Here is a 24,460-nt window from a genome sequence, read left to right as displayed (position 1 = left end):
GTAAGACTAGTCTAAGCAGTTTATGTAACTGGGCCCTGGACCAGTTTAAGCAACCGGCCCCTGATTCTGAAGTCAGCCTTGAGTCTACATATCTTTGAGTATTATGTAAATATCATGGTACATAAATGTGGTAATAATTCACCACGGTAGGCCTTTGTAAAAAACGAATATGATATTGCTGATAAACATAAAAATGCATAAAAATATATAATGTGCTATAATAAACAAGATCTGATAATGAAACCATAAAGCACGGTGTCTTTAAATGATTGTGCTGGTTGAGTATACACTGGTTCTATACAGGGGCGGTTCTAGGGGGGCCAGTGCCCCTGTGTCAGCACACTTGGCCACCCCACTGGTCCCCCTAAATCTGGAATCGTTTCTGGAATTTTTTACCACAACCGAGCAATTCCGGGTGCAATGCACAGTTTGTCCTGCGAGTGGCAGTAATGATGCTTGTGTTTTGTGCCAAAAGGAAGATTACGCAGCAAGACGCAAACTATGTCGAGTCTGTGCGCCTTCACGAGATTACGTCCATCATACAGGTAATGGAAATATTTTGTAAAAATATAATGAAAATGCCTATCATTACACATCATGTTAAAATACTGACCTATATTTTCCGGTGTTGCGCACGTTAAATCTACATGTAAAGCAGTCGTGACTCGTGCCTATACAAAGAATCAGCTGTTGCCAGAGAACGTGTAACACACTAAAGACATTTTATTTGTTAACGTAATGATCAAATGCAACTTACATTTATTGGGGTGAATGTTTGATAAAATGCACTTTTGCCGTATAATTAAAATAAATGGTCTGTCATTCCCAAGGAATTAGCAGAGTTCAAATAATCAATACAGCTTATTCTATACTGTCATGTATATTACATTGTATTTGAGAGTCCTCTTTTCATTTACACATTTTCATAATTTTCCCATTTGCAGTTAAAATGAAGAGAAAAAATCCTAAGGACATAATGTCCTTTTTTAATAAGAAAACTAAAGATAATAGTCAGTCAAGGCTGGAGAAAGAAGATGCTTCTGAAAAAGAGTCAGAAATGCACAAAAGCTTAGAGAATGAACTGAAGAAAGTCCAGAAAAACAGAGGACCCATCAGCAAGGTGATTTAGTTGTGCAGAGAGACAACTTTTGTAACCCTGAAATTCCATGTGAAAAACATGAGTTTTTACATGAGTATTTAGTTAACATGGCATTCACATGAAAGTGTGCCAAAACCACATATATCATCTGTGAAAATTTTGAAATTCATGTTTTTTTGTGTAAAGGAAATACGTGATAATGTGACTCATGTTTAGATGAATGCTTAAGTTGATTTTTGGATATCTTGTTTGTGGGTAGTTTTTCATTCATGTATGTACATTTAAGATGCAGACAAGTGCCTAAATGTTATTATTGTTGTCATTGCTATTTTGACTATATACAATGTGTTGTGAAACAAATTAGCTGCAAATTTTAATTTGAGCTGAACTTGTTTTATTAGCTTATAAGTTTACTTCTAGAGAAAACAGTAATACATGACAGTGAAAAATGACTGAAAATTATTCATGACACATGTTAGTGTGCCCCCTAAAAGCATAAGTGGCCCCTGCCTGGCCCCCCCAGTTACAGTAGTCTAGAACCGCCACTGAAATCAGTATGCGCCCCCTAAAAGCACAAGTGGACCCTTTTTAGTTTCTTAATTGAGTAAAAAGATTGATGGATATCATATTCACTGACTTTTTTTAATCAACATTAGTTTATTTGAATTTCTGTGAATGCAGAAGCAAGTAAAGAGTTCATTGGCAAAAACAGATATCTCCACTTTTTAAAGATGTCCAACAATTATTTTTATGTGATAAACTTTATTTTTATCACAGTTTTCATGTGTCTTGTCATGCTGTTAGTCTTTCAAATTGCTGTTGGATGACTTAATGTCACTCCTGAGGTTTGATTTTGTTGTAATTTAACAGACACTGGACTGGAATAGCCACAATACATCTAGAAATGCTGGTTGAATGAAAATTTTAAATGGTCTCTTAATTTTTGTATATGAAGTAATAAGTATATGAAGATATAATGCTGTCACAGGGTTCACTTCCCACTTTAGACACATGTGCTTGTGCAAATGCTGCAGCTGTACAGAACACACTAGAATAAATGGAGTCATTTAATAGACGAATAATAAATTCAGACACCCCAATGCACACTCTCAGCAGTCCCCATTCTGTTCAGTTCAGTGATGATAAACAACAACCCCGTGTGTATCCATGCAGCCCAACTCACACTACAGGCTTTTGATAAACCATCAGGACACCAAACTGTGTGCTCTGCCCATCCTATCAGAGCGATTCGAGCACTGGATGGAAAATGTTAAATCTCCTACAGATGTAGAGGAAAAAATGATAAGGGAGCGTCAGTATTATGTCTCCTTAAACTGGATGTGGTCCATGTGGGCAGCAGGTAGTGGAGAGGATTCATGAGACGGAGAGAGACAGAATGAGACATGAAGGAGAATATAGGAGCACTTCCGCACACCACACATATGCTGTTTGAGGGGGTTAGACAAAGACAAGCCCCCTCCACCCCCCACCCCCCTCTCTCACCGCCGACTAAAAATACTTCCTTTCAGACGCGCGTGTGCCTGCCTTTGATCTGCGGGCCACTCCGGGCCTCGTGCGTCATCGCTGACGTCAGTCGTGCTGGAGAGGGGCTCCTGTTGTAGGTGGAGCGGTTTGTGGATGGGCTGCAGCCGGTATGAATGAACAACCGAGTGCTGCTAGATCTGCTTTGTTTACAGGGGCTCCTGCTCCTGGATCTTCCTTTGACTATAATTACGCCACCCTCACAATCTGCTAAACAGAACACATGTATGCATGTTGTTAACATCACGTAGAGGTGCATGACAGTAAGGGGGTGTGTGGACTGTTGAGTGTCCAGCAATACAGATTTTGTGCCAAAAGATGTGTAAACCGTCTGGGTGTGCAGACAACCCAGCACAACAAAAACAAAACAACATCTGCCTTTGTTTAAAGATTTCAAATATTTATATAGAACGGTTTATATTACAGCCAACCATGAACTGTTTCTTTCTAGGTAAATTAATGAATCTTTTCTTTATCCACTCTCTCTGTTTAGACAATAATCATATGTTGAAGTTTGATGTTTATGCAACGGTTCTTTGTTTACGTGTTCATTGCGCGGGCCAGGGGTCTTTAGAGCGATCAGAGCGGGCGATAATGGCAATGCAATGATTCACAAGCCCTCACATATAAATCTGAATGTAACTCAATAAACACACACACTCACACATACGGTTACTTGGCAACAACACTGTTACTAAGAGACTGATTGCAAAGGAGGCTGGTTTCTATGGCAACAGCTGTGGCTGAGTCATCCGCAGTGCAGCATGTTGCCGGACTGGTAGGCTGATCACTCTCTAAGTCATGGTGAAAGTACAAGGGCCTGAGAATCGAAATAATGTTATGTCACACAGAGCGATGTGACGCGACGCAACGCAACATCCTTTTATTTCCCAAATCCGCCTACTCTGGCATTAATTTACATGGTACACATTGAAGACGGATGAACTCTGATAACAGTCTGATTTATACACTCAGTGCCCTTGTATGAATTGTTGTATTATTCTATTGATAGTTGCAACAAGTTACTATCCCTGGGTGGATTTAAGGTGTACTTGAATCCAGAGGATTGCAGAAGAGAACAGGTCACAGGCCTATGGAGACATCTGGATGAAGAGCAAGGCTTGGCTGGAGAGAAATCTGATTGGTTGTTGTTGACCCATACTACATAAAAACATAATGTAAAATCCTGCCTCATAAATAATGCCACTGTTTAATCTCTCAAGTGTGCTTAACTATACTTCACACATATCTTAGTTTATAATAATAATAATTAGGGATAAACCTCACTGTACGATAATACCTCGGTACGATGCTTATTGCGGTATTTAAAATGACAAACGATGACTTGGAAATGTGCCACTTTTCTTCATTCTCTAATCATAACTGTTGCTTAGAGGTATGAGTTATAGTATGAAATGGGTCAAATGACCTAAAAATCCCTTTTATAAAATAAAATAATTGCACCAGATAGACCTCGACAAAGGTAACATCTATTATTTTTCTATATGTTAGGGCCCGGAAGACCTTTCGTTTCATACAGTCATGTGACCACAATAATATTGAGACAATTTTGCTATTGCGATAACACAATATCGATAATATTGTTACATCCCTAATAATAATAATAATAAAAAACGTATAAAAATGGTTTATAAAATATATTAAATAATAATAACTACAAACCCGATTCCAAAAAAGTTGGGACACTGTACAAATTGTGAATAAAAACAGAATGCAATGATGTGGAAGTTTCAAATTTCAATATTTTATTCAGAATACAACATAGATGACATATCAAATGTTTAAACTGAGAGAATGTATCATTTTAAGGGAAAAATAAGTTGATTTTAAATTTCATGGCATCAACACATCTCAAAAAAGTTGGGACAAGGCCATGTTTACCACTGTGTGGCATCCCCTCTTCTTTTTATAACAGTCTGCAAACGTCTGGGGACTGAGGAGACAAGTTGCTCAAGTTTAGGAATAGGAATGTTGTCCCATTCTTGTCTAATACAGGCTTCTAGTTGCTCGACTGTTTTAGGTCTTCTTTGTCGCATCTTCCTCTTTATGATGCGCCAAATGTTTTCTATGGGTGAAAGATCTGGACTGCAGGCTGGCCATTTCAGTACCCGGATCCTTCTTCTACGCAGCTGTGATGTTGTAATTGATGCAGTATGTGGTCTGGCATTGTCATGTTGGAAAATGCAAGGTCTTCCCTGAAAGAGACGACGTCTGGATGGGAGCATATGTTGTTCTAGAACTTGGATATACCTTTCAGCATTGATGGTGCCTTTCCAGATGTGTAAGCTGCCCATGCCACACGCACTCATGCAACCCCATACCATCAGAGATGCAGGCTTCTGAACTGAGCGCTGATAACAACTTGGGTTGTCCTTGTCCTCTTTAGTCCGGATGACATGGCGTCCCAGTTTTCCAAAAAGAACTTCAAATTTTGATTCGTCTGACCACAGAACAGTTTTCCACTTTGCCACAGTCCATTTTAAATGAGACTTGGCCCAGAGAAAACGCCTGCGCTTCTGGATCATGTTTAGATATGGCTTCTTTTTTGACCTATAGAGTTTTAGCCGGCAACGGCGAATGGCACGGTGGATTGTGTTCACCGACAATGTTTTCTGGAAGTATTCCTGAGCCCATGTTGTGATTTCCATTACAGTAGCATTCCTGTATGTGATGCAGTGCCGTCTAAGGGCCCGAAGATCACGGGCATCCAGTATGGTTTTCCGGCCTTGACCCTTACGCACAGAGATTGTTCCAGATTCTCTGAATCTTTGGATGATATTATGCACTGTAGATGATGATAACTTCAAACTCTTTGCAATTTTTCTCTGAGAAACTCCTTTCTGATATTGCTCCACTATTTTTCGCCGCAGCATTGGGGGAATTGGTGATCCTCTGCCCATCTTGACTTCTGAGAGAGACACTGCCACTCTGAGAGGCTCTTTTTATACCCAATCATGTTGCCAATTGACCTAATAAGTTGCAAATTGGTCCTCCAGCTGTTCCTTATATGTACATTTAACTTTTCCGGCCTCTTATTGCTACCTGTCCCAACTTTTTTGGAATGTGTAGCTCTCGTGAAATCCAAAATGAGCCAATATTTGGCATGACATTTCAAAATGTCTCACTTTCAACATTTGATATGTTATCTATATTCTATTGTGAATAAAATATAAGTTTATGAGATTCGTAAATTATTGCATTCCTTTTTTATTCACAATTTGTACAGTGTCCCAACTTTTTTGGAATCGGGTTTGTATAATAATAATGACAATAATAACCATAACAATAATAATAATAATAAAAAATGTTTATAAAATAATAATTATTTATTTATATTGATAAAAATTATTATTATTTCATTTTATTTATTTTTTCGAGTTTGAAAGATTCAGTCCCAATTCACTTTCATGAAATGGGAGCTATAGGCTTTGGAACTCCACAGAAGGAAAGGGAATGTCATGTGTTTACTTGAAATAAACATTTTTGCTTTGCAAAGCTACACAAAGTATGCTATAATTTTGAACATAACCGAGAAAACAGACTCTTAGAGAAAGTGATTCAGTGATGTTATTCTCTAGTCCTCAGAATGAAACACACTTACATTCAAAACCCTTAAAGAGATTTAATGGATAGTTGTTCGGTCCCACTGAGGATCATTCAAAACAAGCAAACAACACAGCTGGGCTGTTCAGTTTCTGCACAGATGTACACGATCAGTTGTGACTAGTATTCTGTGAATGGGATATTGAATTTAATGTTTTGGGGTGTGGAGTCCTTGGTATTGCACTGGGAATGACTTCTTTGTCTAGCTGCAGACTCATAAAATGTGCTTAATGGAAACAGTTGCAGTAATTTTCATGTTTATCTAAAATATCCTGTGGATGCATGATCTGGTTAGGGAAATTTACCACACACAGATTGTCAAACTCGTTCTCAGATTTACTCTGTTATCACAACTCTCCTGACCACACTTTACCGTTGGTGGTTTGATTTGACTGCCAAAGCGAACAAAGCATTGCCACAGTTTGCCAGGTGTCACAGATTCTTGCTTTAATGTAAACAATCCAGCCACCATTTTGTCACCTAAGGTGCAACTTTTTTGGATTTGCATTTAGATTTGCATTTTTCTTTTTGCATTTGACACTTTAATCCGAAATGATTTACACACTTAAAAATAAGGGTGCTTAAAAGGTTCTTTACGGAGATGTCATGAAAAACATATTTGGTTCCACAAAGAACCATCTCTTTTTTACCTTTTTATAATCTGAAGAACCTTTTTTGCCACAAAGAACCTTTTGTGAAACAGAAAGATTCTTCGATTTTAAAGGTTCTTTATAGATTGTAAGAGTGTACAATCCATTTACAATGTGAACATTTTCCTAAATTATACCAAACACACATAAGCCACTTTCACACACTCGTTGTTTGGGAAGCACAACTGTAGTATATAACCTACAGGTGTGACTCGAATTGTCCAACTGACAAAACAAGCAACTGAAGTCAAACACTTTTACAGTCTTGCAATATCACTGAATAAATCCAGTAACCAAAGCAACTGAAAGAAATATCAAACATGGTGCATGCTAATTACATCATTATGTTCTATCACAATTGACGTCATCCATAAAACCTGGACTCTCACATACCATATTTTTATTGACATAGTTTGAACCATAAATGTCGTCCCATAATCCAGAGTAATCACATCTTTATAGGATTTCCTAGTCCTGTAGTTAAAGCTCTATAGACCTATGGTGAACCGAGTCAGCGAGGAGGGGGCCGGATTGTGAGGGAATCCTTTGTATGGCATGAAGTCATGACTGATGAGATTGGTGCCAGCCACGGAGAGAGCAAGAGAGGCCCCTCCATTCAAAGAACCAGAAAAACATGCAAAGGGAACTAGATTTAGGACAACCGTGCTCCCTTCTGAATGTAAAAGAACCAACGTAATCCCAGGGGCACCCCTCTAAAGAAACAAACAATTGCACATTCAGTATGCCAGATGGCTGGTGAAACCAAAAACCCAATAGCCCCAAATATATGATTAAACACAATCTGCCCAACCACCCCACCTTTACCAAAAGAACAAGGCCCAGTCACCCCTACGCTCATGCATTATTAAGAGGGTGTGTGCTTCTTCTCCCTACACCAAAATCCCTCCATTATTTATACTGAAGGACTGAGTAGGATTCTAATAGGCATATAGGATTTCTCGGTTTGTTGTGCAGGCCCCGTCCAGTGAGGGAGGCTTGGAGTGGGTGGGAGCAAGTGAGCGGGCTATAAATAGATAGCTCTCTAGCTCTCTGACTCCGTGTGGAGGCTGACAGAGGATGCGCTCAGCATGCATAACTAGTAAAGGTAGCACGGAAGAATTCTTGTGCCCGTGCGCTGCCACACGCTGAAACACACTGGCAGCCATTTGACAGACCTGGTAATGAAAAGGTGTAAGGAGAAGGCTTTGTTTGTCTGTCTGTGGTGATTTCTGGTAGAAATTTCATCCAAGCATATGTTGTAAGATGCAGACTTCTTGTTTGAGAACCGAAGCCAGTGTGAAAGTGTTATGTAACGGAAGCTAAAATGGGCGTCGGTTATATTCCATGGCTCAGGGCAATGTTGAATTATTGACTGGACAAAATATAAAGGTATTTTTTATGAGTTAGCCAAATTTCAGTTTTCGTGTAGTCAAAATTGTCACCCCCAAACATATAAGTTGTTTTTGTTTCGTTATGTTTAGAAAAGTAAAAACACTATCTAACATCACTCTCGTTCTTGTTCTAACTCTCGTTCATCCACGTCTTACGTTATGGATGCGCACTTCTTCAAAACGCATGCAAATGTGTGGTTACATAATAAAACAATGCCTTCAGCTTCCTTTCGACTAAGAGTTATCCAACGCTCGCAAAAAAGATTGCTTTTCAATGCTCACCAGCCCGAAGCGATGCATTATTGATATTTTCGCTCCTATCTCTTTAAATGGGATTGGTCTGTTTTGTGTGCGTGTGCATGTGAGAGAGAAAGAGACAACTAGTGGGAGGCAAGCTTTGTGTGGCGAAACAGAATGAACGGGCATTAGATGCTGTTATTTTGAGCGAGGTCATTTATTCGCTCGCTTATTGTCGCTTTCTAGGCACATATGAAGTGATAACGTCCGGCTGTGGCATCGGGGGAGGTTTACACCTCTTGTGGCAACATCATCACCTCCGCAAGGAAATAACGGGCAGGGCTGCTGGTATATTTATTTATTTTTACCTCATGCGTCCTGCAACGTTGTGGGAAACGCGATCGAGCCACGCAGAGATGTTTCACTGATCATGGATTAATGGTGAGCTGCATACGAAAGAAAGGTAAGATAATCGATCGTTATTCAATGCAATTGCATGTTTTTGTCAAGCCTAGCTGGCGTTTGACGCAAAGGATAGCCTACACGCTCGAGGACACAGCTACTGATAATAACAAATGTCCCGGGGGAACAAACTGTGATAGGATGAAAATCAATAGTGCTGATCTGAAACGAAAACGGAGAATGCTTGCAACATTATTATCGTTCGGGTGCTCTTGGCCGTGTCTCAACACCGAGCGCGCTGCCTAGTACCGAGACAGCATCGTTTCGGGGCATTTTAACACGCGCCGATTCCTTGAAATGCTTGAAAACGCAGCACGCATCCATGACGCGCTAAATATGCTGTTTAGGTGGGCAGCTCGCTAGGTTTTGAGACACGGCCATTGTCTCGCTCACGGGATGCTGAATATGTTTCTCATGTCCATGACGTCACCTGTCCCTCTTCTGAGGCAGATATAATACATTGTGAGGTAACATGCAAATGTTTGTCGCGATAAACGACGATAAACATTTACATAATTGAACAAGGCCGCCGTAGTGCTCATTAAATGTTTATACAAACGCACGGTTCCGCTCTTGGCGCCAATGTCGCCACTGTTTGATACATCTGTGCAGTGTTACATGACGACAGGAGTTAAATGTGTATCAAGCTTGTTCACGGAAAGCACGTGGCAACACACCTCTTGATGCATTGCCTCGACCGGATGTCTTCACAAGTCTGGTCAGGGATTGAATGTCTTAACCTGTTTAGAAGAGCATTTAGGCCTAGTATTTGGATTCAGCATGTAAAAACATCAGTAGGTTAATGAGAGTTACTGTTTGTGTGTGGGAGAGAAAGCAGAGCTACGATCTCAATTGGTACATTGCATAGGCGATGCGTTGGGTTGTGGGTTTGATCTCAGAGAACTCGGTGACTTGTGAACAGTGTACTGTGAATGCACTGCAAGTCGCTTTAGTCGCTGGCCTATATATGGCCTTTGCTTTTCAGTATTTTAGTGATTTAATTAAGATCTGCACGAACCCCTTTGACACTGACCCAGGCTATTTTCCTTTGTTTAATATCAGACAGCTAATAGATCACGGGAGCATGTGTGAAGGCCCACTCAGTGTTGACTGTGTAGTGTGCACTATCCGCACAGAGATAATATAAAGAGCCTCCTTCTCTAAGACTCCAAGCAGAGAGAGAGACAAACTGTTCCTGTTGGGTTTTTCCTCAATGAACACCTCAAAGTACCATGTTTTGTACTTTATTCCCTTTTTAAGCATCTTTTTCTTTTTGTGACTCCTGTCTGACACATGAGACAACATTTGTACAGCATTGAGAGCCATAGTATAAAATGTCAGCAGTATAATAATTCTTATGGATTTATTGATTGTTTACAATCTGGATACAAACATCATGTTTAGTTTTCAATACTATCAGGAATACCAATAATAACCCTTAAGAATACATTTACTGTCTATTTTTATGCCTTTTATCAACGTACATTAGCCTACATTTCACCAATATGTGTGTTTCATTGAATTCAACCTATGATTGTATTATCACTACTCTCTACAAGTTGAGCTGCAGAAATAAAACAGAAACAGGTGCAGATTATTTGTCACATCAGTATAATTTCTCAGCTGTGTGAAGACTATTTTTAACATTGCCCCACTTACAAACTTCTTCCAAAGACTGATTTTAATTTCATCTAACTTCCTAAACTTCATTTCAAATTCCACCAAGGATGTCTCAGAAGTGCTCTTTAGCCACATCTCAGTTTGTGAATACGACTAGATTGTGGGATTGCTTTGAACATACAAATCCCTCTTAAAAGGAGCACGGCCAATTCGGACCCTTCCAAGGAGATTCTGCTACCCCATCTCCCCAGTTTTTCTCTCCTCCCAACCCCCATCCTCTGTGCATGCCAAGTGTCACACGTCTGTCTGTGGCAGAAGAGCTGGGGCTCCATTCTCTCGTTTGTTTTTGTAGAATTTGCGTGTTTTGTCAGTAAATCCATCTAACATGGGTGAGTAGGCCGGGCCTGTGGGCGAAATGAAAAGGATTGCAAAGTGGCAGAGAGGAGAAGGGCCAGCTGTTGTATTAACACTCCAGAAAGTTTGTTTATATCGTGTTAACCTCTCCTCCTATGTCAACTGTTTTGGTTCTTTTTAAAAAGATTTTCAAAATGACATTTTCTATTAAAGCATGTGTGTAATTGCAAAGATGTCTGCCAAAAACAGATGCAAGCAAGTAAGCTGTTTAGTTATTACCACAGTAAGTCTGAGCTGCAAAAACAGTGAGTTAGAAATAAAATATAAGAAATATTAAAAATTAAATTATTTTGAATTAAATTATGTTTTAACATAATGTGAACCACATATTGTATTGTTAAAATATACACATTACATATTGTATTCTGAATTGTTTGTTGTGTTTTGTGCTCTTCAGAGAATTATTTGTATTTGTGCCCAGTTTTAATTGAGTTTAATGACCCCTAGTAGAAATCTAATGTACATTTTCATTCAAAATGGAATTGAAGGTCAAACCTTGCATGAAATGGCTTTGGGATATGGGTTAAGTTTCCAGGGAATACAAAAACTGATAAAAAATCGAATACTTTAAATGCACAGCCTATAACTAATGTAATCTAATGTAAAGAGAAGAAACTGTGGATCCAGAATTAAATGCTGGATGACTTGTGCTAGGAGGCCCATGGCTGACATACACAATATGTAATGGAGGAATCACAAAATAGTTGATATAAAAGAACAAAATGTGAACAATTCTTCTGTTGCAGGTAAAGTACTGTGTTCTCCAGGATTTGGGAGAGAAAAAGGCAGCACTAGAGGAAGTGCTTTTCACAATTTTTCAATGACCCAATATGAGTGCCTATATGGGTTTATTAGAAATGCAACATATGGACCTTTAACGCATGAGAATGAGCTAAACCTAAATCATCTAGTTAGATCTAAGTTCTGTATGTGTGGCACTTTTATTTGGAAACGTATAAAGGCCTTTAGCATGCTAACCACGTGCTGTTAAACCCCCCCGATTATTTAAGAGGTTCTTTTTCCCTTCTGTGTATCCGGATGAACTCTTATGAACCCATCTGGATAGCAGCCATGCCCTTTCCATGTCCTGCTCTCAACTGCCTTCAGATACTATGCTGCTTAACTGTGACGGAGACTGCCCACTTTTCTCTTTTAAATGCTTCCGCGGGCCACAGCTGAACTGATTTGTTCTAGTTCTGGGAGTAGCACTGTTTCTCATTCGTCATGTTTAAGTGGTTATTATTTTAATCTTAAATTGTTCCTAAAATTTAGCATTATAGTATATAGACAAACAAAGTAGCATTACTGCCATGGTATGTGATCTCTCAGATATTTGAGCCAGTGGATTTTGAATGCAAAGTATTGTGTTAATAATGACAAAAGTCATTATTGTTTTGGCGAAAATCACCATTTACAGGTCTACATTTGGTCAGGCCAAAGTACTCAACTGCAAAGTCTGTCATTACCCACCTTTAAGACATTTCCCAGTGGAACACTATAGCAGTTATTATCAAAATTGCATGTCATAAGTGTGTTAAAAGCAATTATGTAATACTTTTTATGTGTTCAAAGCCATTATCATTACTACTGTCTGGATAACTCTTAATTTTGAGCTGAAGTGGAGGGTAAAGACGGCATATGGATGGTGCCTTGGCAAACCTCCACCGCTCCTTTCTTGGCTCATATCTGGGTACAGAGAGTTCCCATCTAACCCCGTCCAGAAAATGTCAACCATCCTCATTTTTTTTAAATCACTTGTTACTCTCCACCGAAACATTCGCTACAGCTGTTTTGACAGCACATTTCTCGTCCAGTGAGTGAGTGCTCAGAGCACAGAGAGCCCTTATTGAGTCAGTTATCGAATGGTTCCATTTGTGACTTATATTATTAACTCCTAACTGCATTGCCTACACAAATGGCACATATCGGTGGGCCGGATTGCTCCACTGCAGTGCTGAAGTGTAGTGATGTGCTGGCTTACTGCTGTACATGATCAGGCACTTCAGTAGCTCTCCTTGGTGCTGAAGTTGCACGAACAGGTCCTTCCACCAAAAGCTCTATATTCTATTCACTGCCTCTTTATGAATTACTCATACATGACTGCTTTCTTAGATTTACCAGTTTTTTATTCATTGCAGCCTAACAATTGGATTTGTAGGGGCAGTTTCCCAGACAGGGCTTAAGCCTAGTCCCAGACTAACTGAAATGTTAGAGGCTTCTTAAACGAAAACAATTGACACTGGCATATCTTCAAATATATCAGTGGGATTATTTTGTCTCAAGATGCACACCAGTAATGTTTTTTGTCAAGTATGTTTTTTAACACAACTCAAATATCCTAATTTAACTAAGGCCTAGTCCTGGTTTAAGATAGTCCTTGTTCGGGAAACCGCCCCGTAATGTATATCTTAATATGCACTCTTTATCTGTAGCTCAACTGGTAGAGTATTGTGTTAGCAGTGCAAAAGATTGTGGGTTTGATTCCCAGGGAACACACATATTGATTAAAAAGTATAGCTTGAATGCACTGTAAGTTGCTTTGGATAAAAGTGTCTTCCAAATGCGTAAATGTGATTACAAATATGAAATTACATGATGAGCAAATGAAGACAGTCTCTGGCTTCTCAGATTTTACTCTTTAGAAACAGGCCGGGGTTTTATTCTGTAGCGTCTATTCTAGAGTTCTCAACAGTGTCTCAAACTGTGCTCTGTTTTTTTTGTTGTCTTAATCAAAAGTCAGAAATATCAAAATGAACTTTTCTTATCAAATTTTCTCTGATCGAATGCACAGGATATTATCCATGTTGTTTTGTTAGCTTTGTGCGCTTGCAGGATGTAAACAATTGACTTGTGTCTTATTTTAGGAGAGGCAAAAGTTGAACTTAATAACCTCTCCTCAATAACCTTTTCTTATGGGTTAATGTTCAGGCCATGTAAGACAATGCTTTAATAAAAGTCTCTTTAAGATTTTGCCTGTCATATTTTCCTGCTGATATGCTGTAACCTTAGAAAGCTCTATCTCTTGTGTGGGGGGTGAATCAGGGTGGGGTTTGTGGTCTGTGCTTCAGAGTTTGGTTTCCTGGGGAAATTCATTTGTCGTGCTTCCCCCTTTTAGTTTTCCAGAGCTGTAAAATGAGCTGTGCTTTTACATACATGTGGTTTATCCTGTAAAGTCTAGTGGTGGCACAATCCAAACACTGACATGCAAATAAACATTTTTGTTTTTCTTTAGTTAAATTTGTAGCCTTTTAAGTCTTCTGGATTGACCCGTGTATTGTGTTTTACTGCATGAGCATTTAAGCTGTGGAGATAGTCACGACATGGCTTATTGAGAAAAATGTCTCAAAGCAAACAACACTCATTGACATTTTACATTTGAACCATTAGCAAGCTGAGCACGCACACCTGCATGGAGGTTTTAAGGTGGAACGGGGTGATAAAAAGGCAGCTCCATTTCAGAGCATATTTTTTTGTTTGCTTCCTGCGAGACATGAAACATGTCACAGGAGTTTGCTTGCATTGCTTAAAACTGGTTAAATGTCAATGCTGTTTCAGTGCTGATTTTGTTTTCTCTTGCTTCATTCAGACAAAGCAGCAAAACTACAAAATTACATTCTTATTGCCTGAACAACATGGCTTGAAGTCTTACTGATGCATTTAGGAAATCCTAATACAATTATATTTTTTAGTTCTCACTTATAAATTGAAATGATTAGATGTGTTTTGAAGAAGTCAGTTGTTTATTATTTTCTTTTGTATTGTGCATTTTTCAGCATACTGAGCCACAAACAATTAAGTATTTAAGTAAAATTAAGTACATTTCTTATGAGCTGTAATCACATTTCTGCAGTGCACAGCGTTTCCGCAGTAGTTTCCTTTAAGCACTATTTTCACTGTCAAGATCTTATTGCATCCAAGACTAATGTTTTAACTCTAACAGGCTTCCAATGCTGAATATGTCCACTCCCAGCGACCTCAAGTCTCCCTGTGTGACACGGAACGGAATGGTCAAGCTACCCCCTCAGCCCAACGGCCTCGGTTCGGCCAGCATCACCAAAGGCACTCCGGCTGCCAAGAACCGCCTGTGCCAGTCCTCCTCTGTGCCCACCATCTTGCCTCCCCCCAGCCTCCCCTATCACCTGGAACCCCTGCCCACAGCGGCCTCGCTGCTGGGTCCCGATCTGGACACAAGCCCTGTGACTGCCATCAAACCTCCCCTAAGGCAATTTTCCAAACCTCTGCTGGAGAGGCAAATGGTGTTGGATGAGAAGGTGCTGAACCGGCTCTTATGGTACTTTACCACGACTGAAAAGTGCATTTTAGCACAGGTGTGCAAGACGTGGAGGAAGGTGCTCTACCAGCCCAAGTTCTGGGAAGGTGTGACGCCCATCCTGCATGCCAAGGAACTCTACACAATCCTGCCCAATGGAGAGAAGGAGTTTGTTAGCCTCCAGGCTTTTGCTCTTAGAGGCTTCCAGGCGTTCTGTCTGGTTGGTGTCTCTGATTTGGACATTTGCGAATTCATCGACAACTATCCTCTGTCGAAGAAGGGAGTCAAGTCTGTCAGTCTTAAGAGGTCGACTATAACAGATGCAGGACTTGAGGTAAGTGTCCAGACAGTGTGCCATATTTACAGCAACCAACATATTTTCTTCTGGGGTATATAAAAACATTGCCTTGCTTTTAACATTACTTTTGTCATTTTTTTATATTACAATAGACCTACTAGTGCAGCCTTTCCTTCGCCTAAAATTTTATGAGAAATAAACACATGCCCTGTTTTAGAAAACTAGACAGAGTTTCCAAAGCTGAACCGCTTTTAACTAGGGCCGGGTCCGGGGGAGCACATCCAGCCGACAATTAAAATAATTAAAAATGAAATACTATGAAATACTTAAATATTTATTTGTATGATTAAATAATTATTATTAAATAATGATCTGTCAATTTAATCACAGAAAATAAAAATAAAATATGCTTGCAATGACCTTTGATTATATATCTGCCCAACCACAATATATGAATGCCCCCCAGTCGAGCCATCCTAGTACCGGGCCTGTTTTTAACTCAATACGCTATCTTAAAAATGTGCCTTTCATGATTCGAGACAACAAACAGGATGTGACACTGTCAATAATAATAACGAAATAATAAAACTTGTACTGTAGATATTCTTTAGAATGTAATTTGCCACCTGTGAAAAATAGTTCAGTATCCTTCAGACAGACCAGTGTTGTCTTTTCAATGCATTTATTTGCCCATCGTGCAGATAAAGTGACATGTCCATGCTTATGACTAACCGTGACTAAATATTAGCTCAGAAGTGCCCAACATACATGGTTAGAAATAATTGTTTTGCGAGAACATGCAGCGACGATCGCTCTCATCACACTTGTCTCAATGCTGTAGCTATTCTAGGACTGGGCTTTTGTTGCCATGGTGAACTCTCAAATTGTTCGTGACGGCATCCAAGCCTTTTCCCCTTCAGATACACAAAGCAGCATGTGCAGAGAGGCTGTGGTGCTGGTTCGGTCGGTGCACCTCAGGCTTGTTTGTGTGTTATGTAGGCCAGGACAGATATCACAACACAATGCTTTCTTTAGATCATGACCACGTAGTACTAGATATGACAGCAAAACTCACATTTATTATAAGATGTCAATGGAAACTTTAAATGAAAAAAGAAGACTTGCACAAAGCTCTCTTGCTCTTTTTTGGCATTGTAACTAGGTCAGCGGGGTCACAATCCATCAATTGTGAAGTGTCCGAATGCATAAACGCTTGTTGTTTATCACAAGAATTGGGTCAAACTTCCAGGTGGGCATTATTTAGGCCATAGACTACATACGTTTTTAGGACATCCTTACATTGAATACACAAACACGGAATAAATCTTATTTGGTTGCATTAGAACGGCTATACATCTACATAAGGCATGTTAGCAATTGGAATGAGGATATGAATAATATGAAGGACTCATGCCATCCTGCATTTTTTAGGTGATGCTGGAGCAAATGCAAGGCCTGATGCACCTCGAACTATCCGGCTGCAATGACTTCACAGAAGCGGGCCTGTGGTCCAGCCTAAACGCCCGACTGACCTCTCTCAGCGTAAGCGACTGCATCAACGTGGCCGACGACGCCATCGCTGCCATTTCCCAGCTACTTCCCAACCTGTCGGAGCTCAGCCTGCAGGCCTACCACGTCACCGACACGGCCATGGCCTACTTCACCGCCAAGCAGGGCTACACCACCCACACGTTGCGCCTGAACTCCTGCTGGGAGATCACCAACCACGGCGTGGTCAACATGGTGCACAGCCTGCCCAACCTCACCTCCCTCAGCCTGTCGGGCTGCTCGAAGATCACAGATGACGGTGTGGAACTGGTTGCTGAGAACCTGAGGAAGCTCAGGAGCCTGGATCTGTCCTGGTGCCCGCGCATCACCGACATGGCCATGGAGTATATCGCATGTGACCTGCACAAGCTGGAGGAGCTGGTTCTGGATCGGTGAGTAAATCTTGCTGATGTCACTATTACAGAGCTTCAGTTGGTTGTAGTCGGGTGTAGTGCAGAGCAGAAATAGGAGACTGATTGATTTGATAGCCTTTTTAAGGTATTTTTTGGACTTCATAGCTTTATGGACAGTGAAGGGATGACAGAGAATCATACAAGGTGTGAGTGAGTGAGGAACAAGAGAGGAACAGGAAGTGGATCATGAATCAGGACAAAAGCCACGTTCACACTGCCACCAAAATCCGATTTTTTTGATCATATGCGACCCAGATCTGTTTACTGCATGACAGTGTGAACAGGACAAACCAGATGGAATCTGATCTCCTAAATCAGATACAGGTCTGATGTTTCGCAATGCGACCTCAGTCTGAACGGTCATATCGGAATTCATGCGACTTTTGCATCGATTTGCGTCATAATTCTGAGCTAATTTAAAGCTTCACGTGCTATTCTGTTGAAGGAAGTGCACTTTACAGCTCAGTTGCCAAACATTAAGCATTAGATTATAAACATAAGACCTTGCACTGTCTACCGCATGTGAGCCGCACGATGCGATGCAACAAATGACTATAGAATCCGTTATAATAAGAAATTTTGCCACTGGATACGGCGCGATGCAATATGACAAATGCACTATTGGTGTCGCTCTGCTTCAACCACTCGCGTGCGTGTTGACACGGTGGTTAAACATAAGCTATAGGTGTGTTCTACTCCATGCTGGGACGTGTAAACCGGCATGCGCACAGCCCGAGAGAGGACTGCTCCGGGAATGCTCTAAAATCGCGCCGCGAGAACAATCCGCTCAGCACAGCTAAATGTCAAACACACCCGCTGACTAGACCCTTGCTTAATTCTGTATGAAAGCGTGCTGCCTGTTACGTGTTATTGTTTTTTGCGCATGCGATTCAGTTTATAACCATCACCAGTTCACACTGGAATCTGATATTGGCCACATTTTAAAAATAGTGTGAACAGCCAAACAAAAAAATCAGATCTGAGCAAAAAATCGGAATTGAGCATTAAGGCTTGCAGTGTGAACGTGGCCTAAGAGTACGTTTACACGATGAAAAACTGAAAGTTTTTCTTTTACGTTTTTAAAAGGTTTCACGTACACCTGACAGCGTTATAAAAACAATCTGCATTTACACGGATTCGGGAAAACAAATAAAGACGTTGTATTATGCATGCCAGGCCAGTGGATGACGATGTTGTGCTGTAAAGAAACACTACATGCCTGCGCCCATACACAAGCATAGGTAGGTTAGATGGTTAGAGTTAGGTTAGTAAAAATGTGTTTGTTCTGTTGAACACAAAGGTAGATATTTAGAAGAATGTTAGCAACTGACATTTCTGGGGTAGTCAAAAATGGTAGTCAGTGGTGCTGACAACTGATTGTTTTCCTAAATTCTTCAAAATATCTTCTTTTGTGTTTAACAGAACAAAAAAAACTAAATATTTTTCTACTTTTGTAGTCAGTGGTGTCCCAGAAAACTCAGTTGCTAACATTTTTCCAAATATCTTATTTTGTGTACAACCAAACAAAGAAATGTATACAGGTTTGGAACAACTTGAGAATGAGTAATTCATGACAGAATTTTCATTGTTGGGTGTACTATCCCTTTAAACCTTGTGCTGTGTTCAAAACCCTTTAACACTTGTGGTGTTCCCGGGTCAAAATGACCCGAACACAACACGAGGGTTAAAAACTTGTTGGTTGTTGGTTGAACAGTTATACGGTGGGGTCAATTTAGCATGATACACCCCTTTTTTATTTTGTGTAACATGAATTAAAGTAAATACTCCACCAAACATGAAATGAACATAGGGTTTCAATAAAGGCTGTGTATGTGTTTAGCTCGGTCTAGATGGAGCTATATGTGCATTTTTGGTAAATACAGCATAGTACAGTGATAATTTCATCATTTTTGGATTTCAAGGGATAGGTCATCCGAATATTTACATCCATCATGATTTAGTTGTTTACAGCCTGTATATGACTCTTTGTAAAATCACAAAAGAGGATATTTTACAAAGTCAACAGGGCCTATTGTTGTTTGGTTACCAACATACTACTTTTGTGTTCTGCAGAAGAAAGAGTGTGTGTAAATGATAAAAGAAATTTCATTTTGGGGTACACTATGCCTTTAAAAGGGACTTAAGAACTAAGAATTTATTTCAGGCTCAGTTATTGTTTGCTTATAGAAAACAAAGTCTGACATAACTCTTCTCTATTCAGGTGTGTAAGGATCACAGACACAGGCCTGGGTTACTTATCCACCATGTCCACTTTGAGAAGTCTTTATCTGCGCTGGTGCTGTCAGGTAAGCAGCAGTGTTCAGGATTCATCTCGTTCAGCCAATGAAGAAGAGTCTCATTACGCTAAATGACCATATTTGTGTCCAGGTGCAGGACTTTGGGTTACAGCATCTATATGGCATGAGGAGTCTTCGCCTTCTTTCTCTAGCAGGTAAAAACTTCTCTTAAAGTACAGTGCTGATAATAGTGTGGAACGGTTGTCAGTGATGAAGTACCATCAGCAAATGACACAGTTATGTTTTGAAGTAGATTGTTTCTGTGAATACCTGAGCTCAGTTAATCCATTAAATACAGATAATGCTGTCAGAGTATAAATACATTGCTTTGAAACAAAAAGATAAATATTCATTAAAGGGGTCATATGACACGGCTAAAATGAATATTATCGTTTGTTTTAGATGTAATGCAATGTGTATCCACGATTTAAGGTTCAAAAACGATGTATTTTCCACATACCGTGCATGTTTGTATCTCCTCTTTGCCCCACCTCTCTGAAATGCGCAGATTTTTTACAAAGCTCATGGCTCTGAAAAGCGAGGTGTGCTATGATTGGCCAGTTAACCAGTGCGTAGTGATTGGTCGAATACTGCAAGCGTGTGACGGAAATGTAACGCCTTTCAGGTTCCAAAGCAATTGTGCTGACAGGTGCGCCCACCTTACTTTCGTATAGATTTGGGCGGTCTTAGTCAACTCATACCACGAACTGAAGTAGATATGTGGGGGTGTGGTTACACGAGGCGTTTCAGGCAGGTCTGGGTGAGCATTCGCTTTTAGATAGAACGCATCTTTTGTTCCCACACTTTAATTTATGCAATTTTAAATGTCTAATACATGCATGGGCAACTTATAACACACCAAAGACACCGAAAAACACGTATTCGCGCCATATGACCCCTTCAAGTTAATGAACACATAACCATGCTGTGTCTTTAAAGAAATAGTTCACTCAGAAATAAAATTCTTTCATCATTTATTCCCTCTCATGTCTTTTAAAACCTTTATATGACCGTGAAATACAAAAGACGATATTTTGAAAAATGTCTCAAGTCAATGGGGGCCAATGTTGTTTGGTTACCAACGTTCTTCAAAATATCTTCTTTTATGTTCTGCAGAAGAAAGAAAGTCAGTTTGAAAAGACATGAGAGTAAGTAAATGATGACAGAATTTTCATTTTTGGGTGAACTATACCTTTAAATAAATCTGTTGTTACAGCTGGCTGGTAATCACTTCATGTAATGCAAATAATGGCGTTGTCCTAACACATTACAAACAGGAAGTGAGTTGTTGAACATAGGTGTCTGTCTGCATTTTTATTAAACCAGTTCTCATTTGCTCTGACCCAGGCTGCCCTCTGCTGACCACTACTGGCCTATCAGGCCTGATTCAACTCCAGGAGTTGGAGGAGCTGGAACTGACCAACTGCCCTGGCGCCACAGCCGAACTCTTCAAATACTACTCCCAGCATCTGCCGCGCTGCATGGTCATCGAGTAGAGCGGGCGCCGGCACCCTCCACATCACCAAAACTTCCTCCTTACAGACTGATGATAAACCCAACTTCATCCTGAACCCACGGGAGAACCGAGAAATTGAAAGGGAATTTTTCCGGAGGGGTGAAAAGAGATCACTGACTTGGAAGGGCAAGAGAGGTTGAAACGGGCCTCGACTGATGAGCGAGAACGAAAATGTACAAATCGTCAGAGGCTTGATCTTTCATTTAACAACATGAGCCCCCCCACACATACATGAAACATGTTCCTCCAGTGAACTCAGAGACTGGCTTTCCTGTCTCATCTTTTATCTCGAAGTGAAGAAGGTCTGTGATGCCTCATATCTGAGAAGAGGTAGAGAGAGAGAGAGGGCAACCAAAAACTAAAAGGGAAGGTATGAGTTAGAGGAGCCACCGCAGGGTCTTTACGCTTTGTCTCGCGGTTTCTCGCTTCCACGCGTGGTGCTGCCTCTTCATCTCTGTGTCTTATTAAAGGAAAATTTTAAGAACTTTAGAGATGAACAGCTATGTAGATTTCACATCAATACTACTCGCTTATGTCATGCCGTTGTCTTTTTCTTTAAATCTTATTTTTTTAAGTATTATTTTTGATGATGACTGTGAAACGGTACGCGACGGACACTTTCAATAAGATGGGAATCCAGGTACGGACTCGAGAGGTACGATTTCGAGAGGAACCAGCATAGTCCGAAGGTTATTTTTAGTCCCAGCAGAATGCTCTTTTCCAGGTATTTTGAGTCCAGCTGGAAAGAACGCAGCTTCGACATTTTTCCTGTGGGACTGTGGTTTGTACGTTAGATAGCTTTTTAATTCATCCGTTTTGTTTTAATTCCATTTTGATGTCAGTATATATTAGTGGTTTACGTGCGGGTTTCAATATTAATCCGGATTCAAATGAAGATGAGATCTCCGAGTGATCCCATAATGCATTGGGCTCGCATGACGGCTCTTCACAGACTGAAACTGCACATGGATGCTTGCTTGTCACCGGGCCGAATCATTACAAAAGCGACAGCATGGCAGTTCTATTACAGTACGGGCACACCGTCACTTTTAGCCCAAAGTAAATGAGTGCGTTTGCTTTTAAATACACGAGATGAATACAGTTTACAGCCATTCGTGGTGAATACAGACGCAGGCCGGTGCAAACATCCCACAAAAGCTTATGACAATAGACTCATCTAGTTGTTTTGTTTGTAGAATGCTTTCCCATAAAGCAATATCCAAACGTCATTTTTTTTTACGCAGGGAAATGTACAGAAACTAGCCGTTTATTCCAACCGTGACCTCTACGCACTCACCCCATCTCAAACCCTGCGTTTGTCCTCTCAGGAGTTTATCATGCTGCTCACTTCATCTGGGTCTGTTGCGCTGTCGAGCTTTAGGTAAATACTGTCCACCAAGTCTCAGATTATGGCCAACTTGAATGACGACATCCTTAACATTTTTAATACTAAGCAAATTATTGTGGGCATTAATGGAAAGGTATGGTCGTATATGTGCTATTTTTGTTTTTCGGGAAATTGTACAGAAGTGAATTCTTCAGATCAATGACTAATGGGGTCAAACATACAGCTAATCTCTCTCCAAAAGGCGCGGCCACTTAATAAAAGTCACTTTCCCTCTGGCACAGATGAGATCAGAAGAATTCCAACATCTCCGTTTTCAAAGTGGACACTATCCCACCCCACCCTAAGTCCTGTAGGCTTTAAAGATAAGAGACTATATCTGCTACACTTACACAGCTGATCTTTCTTCGTGTATATAGTGGCCTCTTTAATGAACGGTTGGCAGCGTAAACGGCCCCTTATCCGGAAAAGACCCCGGGTGGTGATCTCGCCACCTTGTGTGAATTTATCTTTTGAATCATTGTGTATTTACGTTTACTTTTCATTGGTAGCGGGTTAATTTATTGACATAATTGCACATATTTATTTATTTATTTATTCAACTTATAATAATTGTTTGTTTAGAGGTAGGGGAGATGTTTTTTGAAGGAAGCAGAGGGCGCAGTTGATTTGTGAATGAAAGCCAGGTTTGTTTTGTTGATGAATCGTGTCCAAGCAGCTTATTTTTGGTGATGGGCGAGTTGACCCATCTCAAACCCTGCTGGCTCTCTTCCCCTCGTGATTTGTTTCTAAATATTTTTATTTTTGTTGTAAAATGGCCGTCTGTTGAGAGACAATGTCATCAAGTGATTTGGGATTGGATGTTGAATATTCTACACCAGTTCACATGCCTGAGCTCACTCAACCCTGCGTTCGGTTGCTCCAACGTTATTACTTGCGGAAAACATGCAGTATTTACAGTCAACGGGTTGTCTTGCAAAGAAAAGAACAGCTTTTAAGATCCCCATCAAAGAGCTTTTCATCCTTTATGTATCCATTGATAACAAACCAGAACCATTTGAGATGAAATACAGAGTGAATAATTATTAATATATCACATAGTGTTTGAGGACATATATGAGGATATTGTATTAATCTTGTATAAAAATCATTTTTCATTTCAAACGACTTTCTCCTCTTTGTATGGAATGAGATTTTATGCGTGTGGGATAAACTTGTTTTTTTACATAATAGAACCCTAAATATAAATATAATAGCTCATGCACTAACCCCACTGTAACCTGTATATATTTATCAATATGTTGAGGTCATCCATCAGGAGGTTTGAAGCGGGTTTTTTTTAGGTTGCTTGGCTCTTATCTACACTGCTCACGAAATACAGACCGGGGCGAGTCAACAGATAAAGACTACAGTACCTTCTAAATAAAGTGGCAAGTTATGCAAAAAGGTTCATGTCTTTCAGCGATGAATTACATCAGCAATCGATAGTATAAAAGACGAATTTAACGTTGTAGGTCGAGCTAATATCAAAGACAAGAAGAATATGAACAGATGTTTATTGTGTGTGTACTTTGACATTAAGTGGGCCGTGTGCATTTACCTGCTGGCTTCCTGGTACGACCGAGGCGGGCAAGTTGATTAAATAGAGAATGTGAAGCTACATCACACTTTGTTGAATGTTGCGCCATCTTGGGAGGGACACTGCTAGTGCGTTCAATGCAGTGTTTAGTTTTT

At 40.1% G+C, this 24,460-nt stretch overlaps 1 protein-coding gene across 2 annotated transcripts; it reads left to right on the top strand.

Moving 5' to 3' along the window:
* Window positions 1–480: 480 nt before the first annotated feature.
* Window positions 481–23,890, top strand: fbxl16 (F-box and leucine-rich repeat protein 16). Of its 2 annotated transcripts, none has more exons than XM_057344955.1 (6): window positions 481–545; window positions 14,980–15,643; window positions 17,039–17,547; window positions 19,790–19,874; window positions 19,957–20,020; window positions 21,213–23,890. In XM_057344955.1, exons 1-6 carry the CDS (start codon window positions 502–504, stop codon window positions 21,359–21,361), a joined length of 1,515 nt encoding a protein of 504 aa, XP_057200938.1. In that variant the 5' UTR covers window positions 481–501; the 3' UTR covers window positions 21,362–23,890. The 2 variants fall into 2 exon arrangements, with proteins under 2 accessions (XP_057200938.1, XP_057200939.1); XM_057344956.1 differs by lacking the exon at window positions 481–545 and adding an exon at window positions 8,581–9,006.
* The last annotated feature ends 570 nt before the right edge of the window (window positions 23,891–24,460 follow it).

The sequence above is a fragment of the Triplophysa rosa genome, linkage group LG11 (genome assembly GCF_024868665.1).
Source record: "Triplophysa rosa linkage group LG11, Trosa_1v2, whole genome shotgun sequence".
NCBI lineage: Eukaryota > Metazoa > Chordata > Actinopteri > Cypriniformes > Nemacheilidae > Triplophysa > Triplophysa rosa.
Note: the sequence above shows the minus strand (reverse complement) of the source record. Positions and strands in the feature narration are given on the sequence as shown.

Bases quoted from the DNA above. Each gene is read 5' to 3' on its own strand.
- fbxl16 (XM_057344955.1), top strand. From the start codon at position 502: ATGTCGAGTCTGTGCGCCTTCACGAGATTACGTCCATCATACAG. The intron at 546-14,979 runs GTAATGGAAATA...TAACTCTAACAG, and splicing joins AGATTACGTCCATCATACAG to GCTTCCAATGCTGAATATGT. The intron at 17,548-19,789 runs GTGAGTAAATCT...TTCTCTATTCAG, and splicing joins GAGGAGCTGGTTCTGGATCG to GTGTGTAAGGATCACAGACA.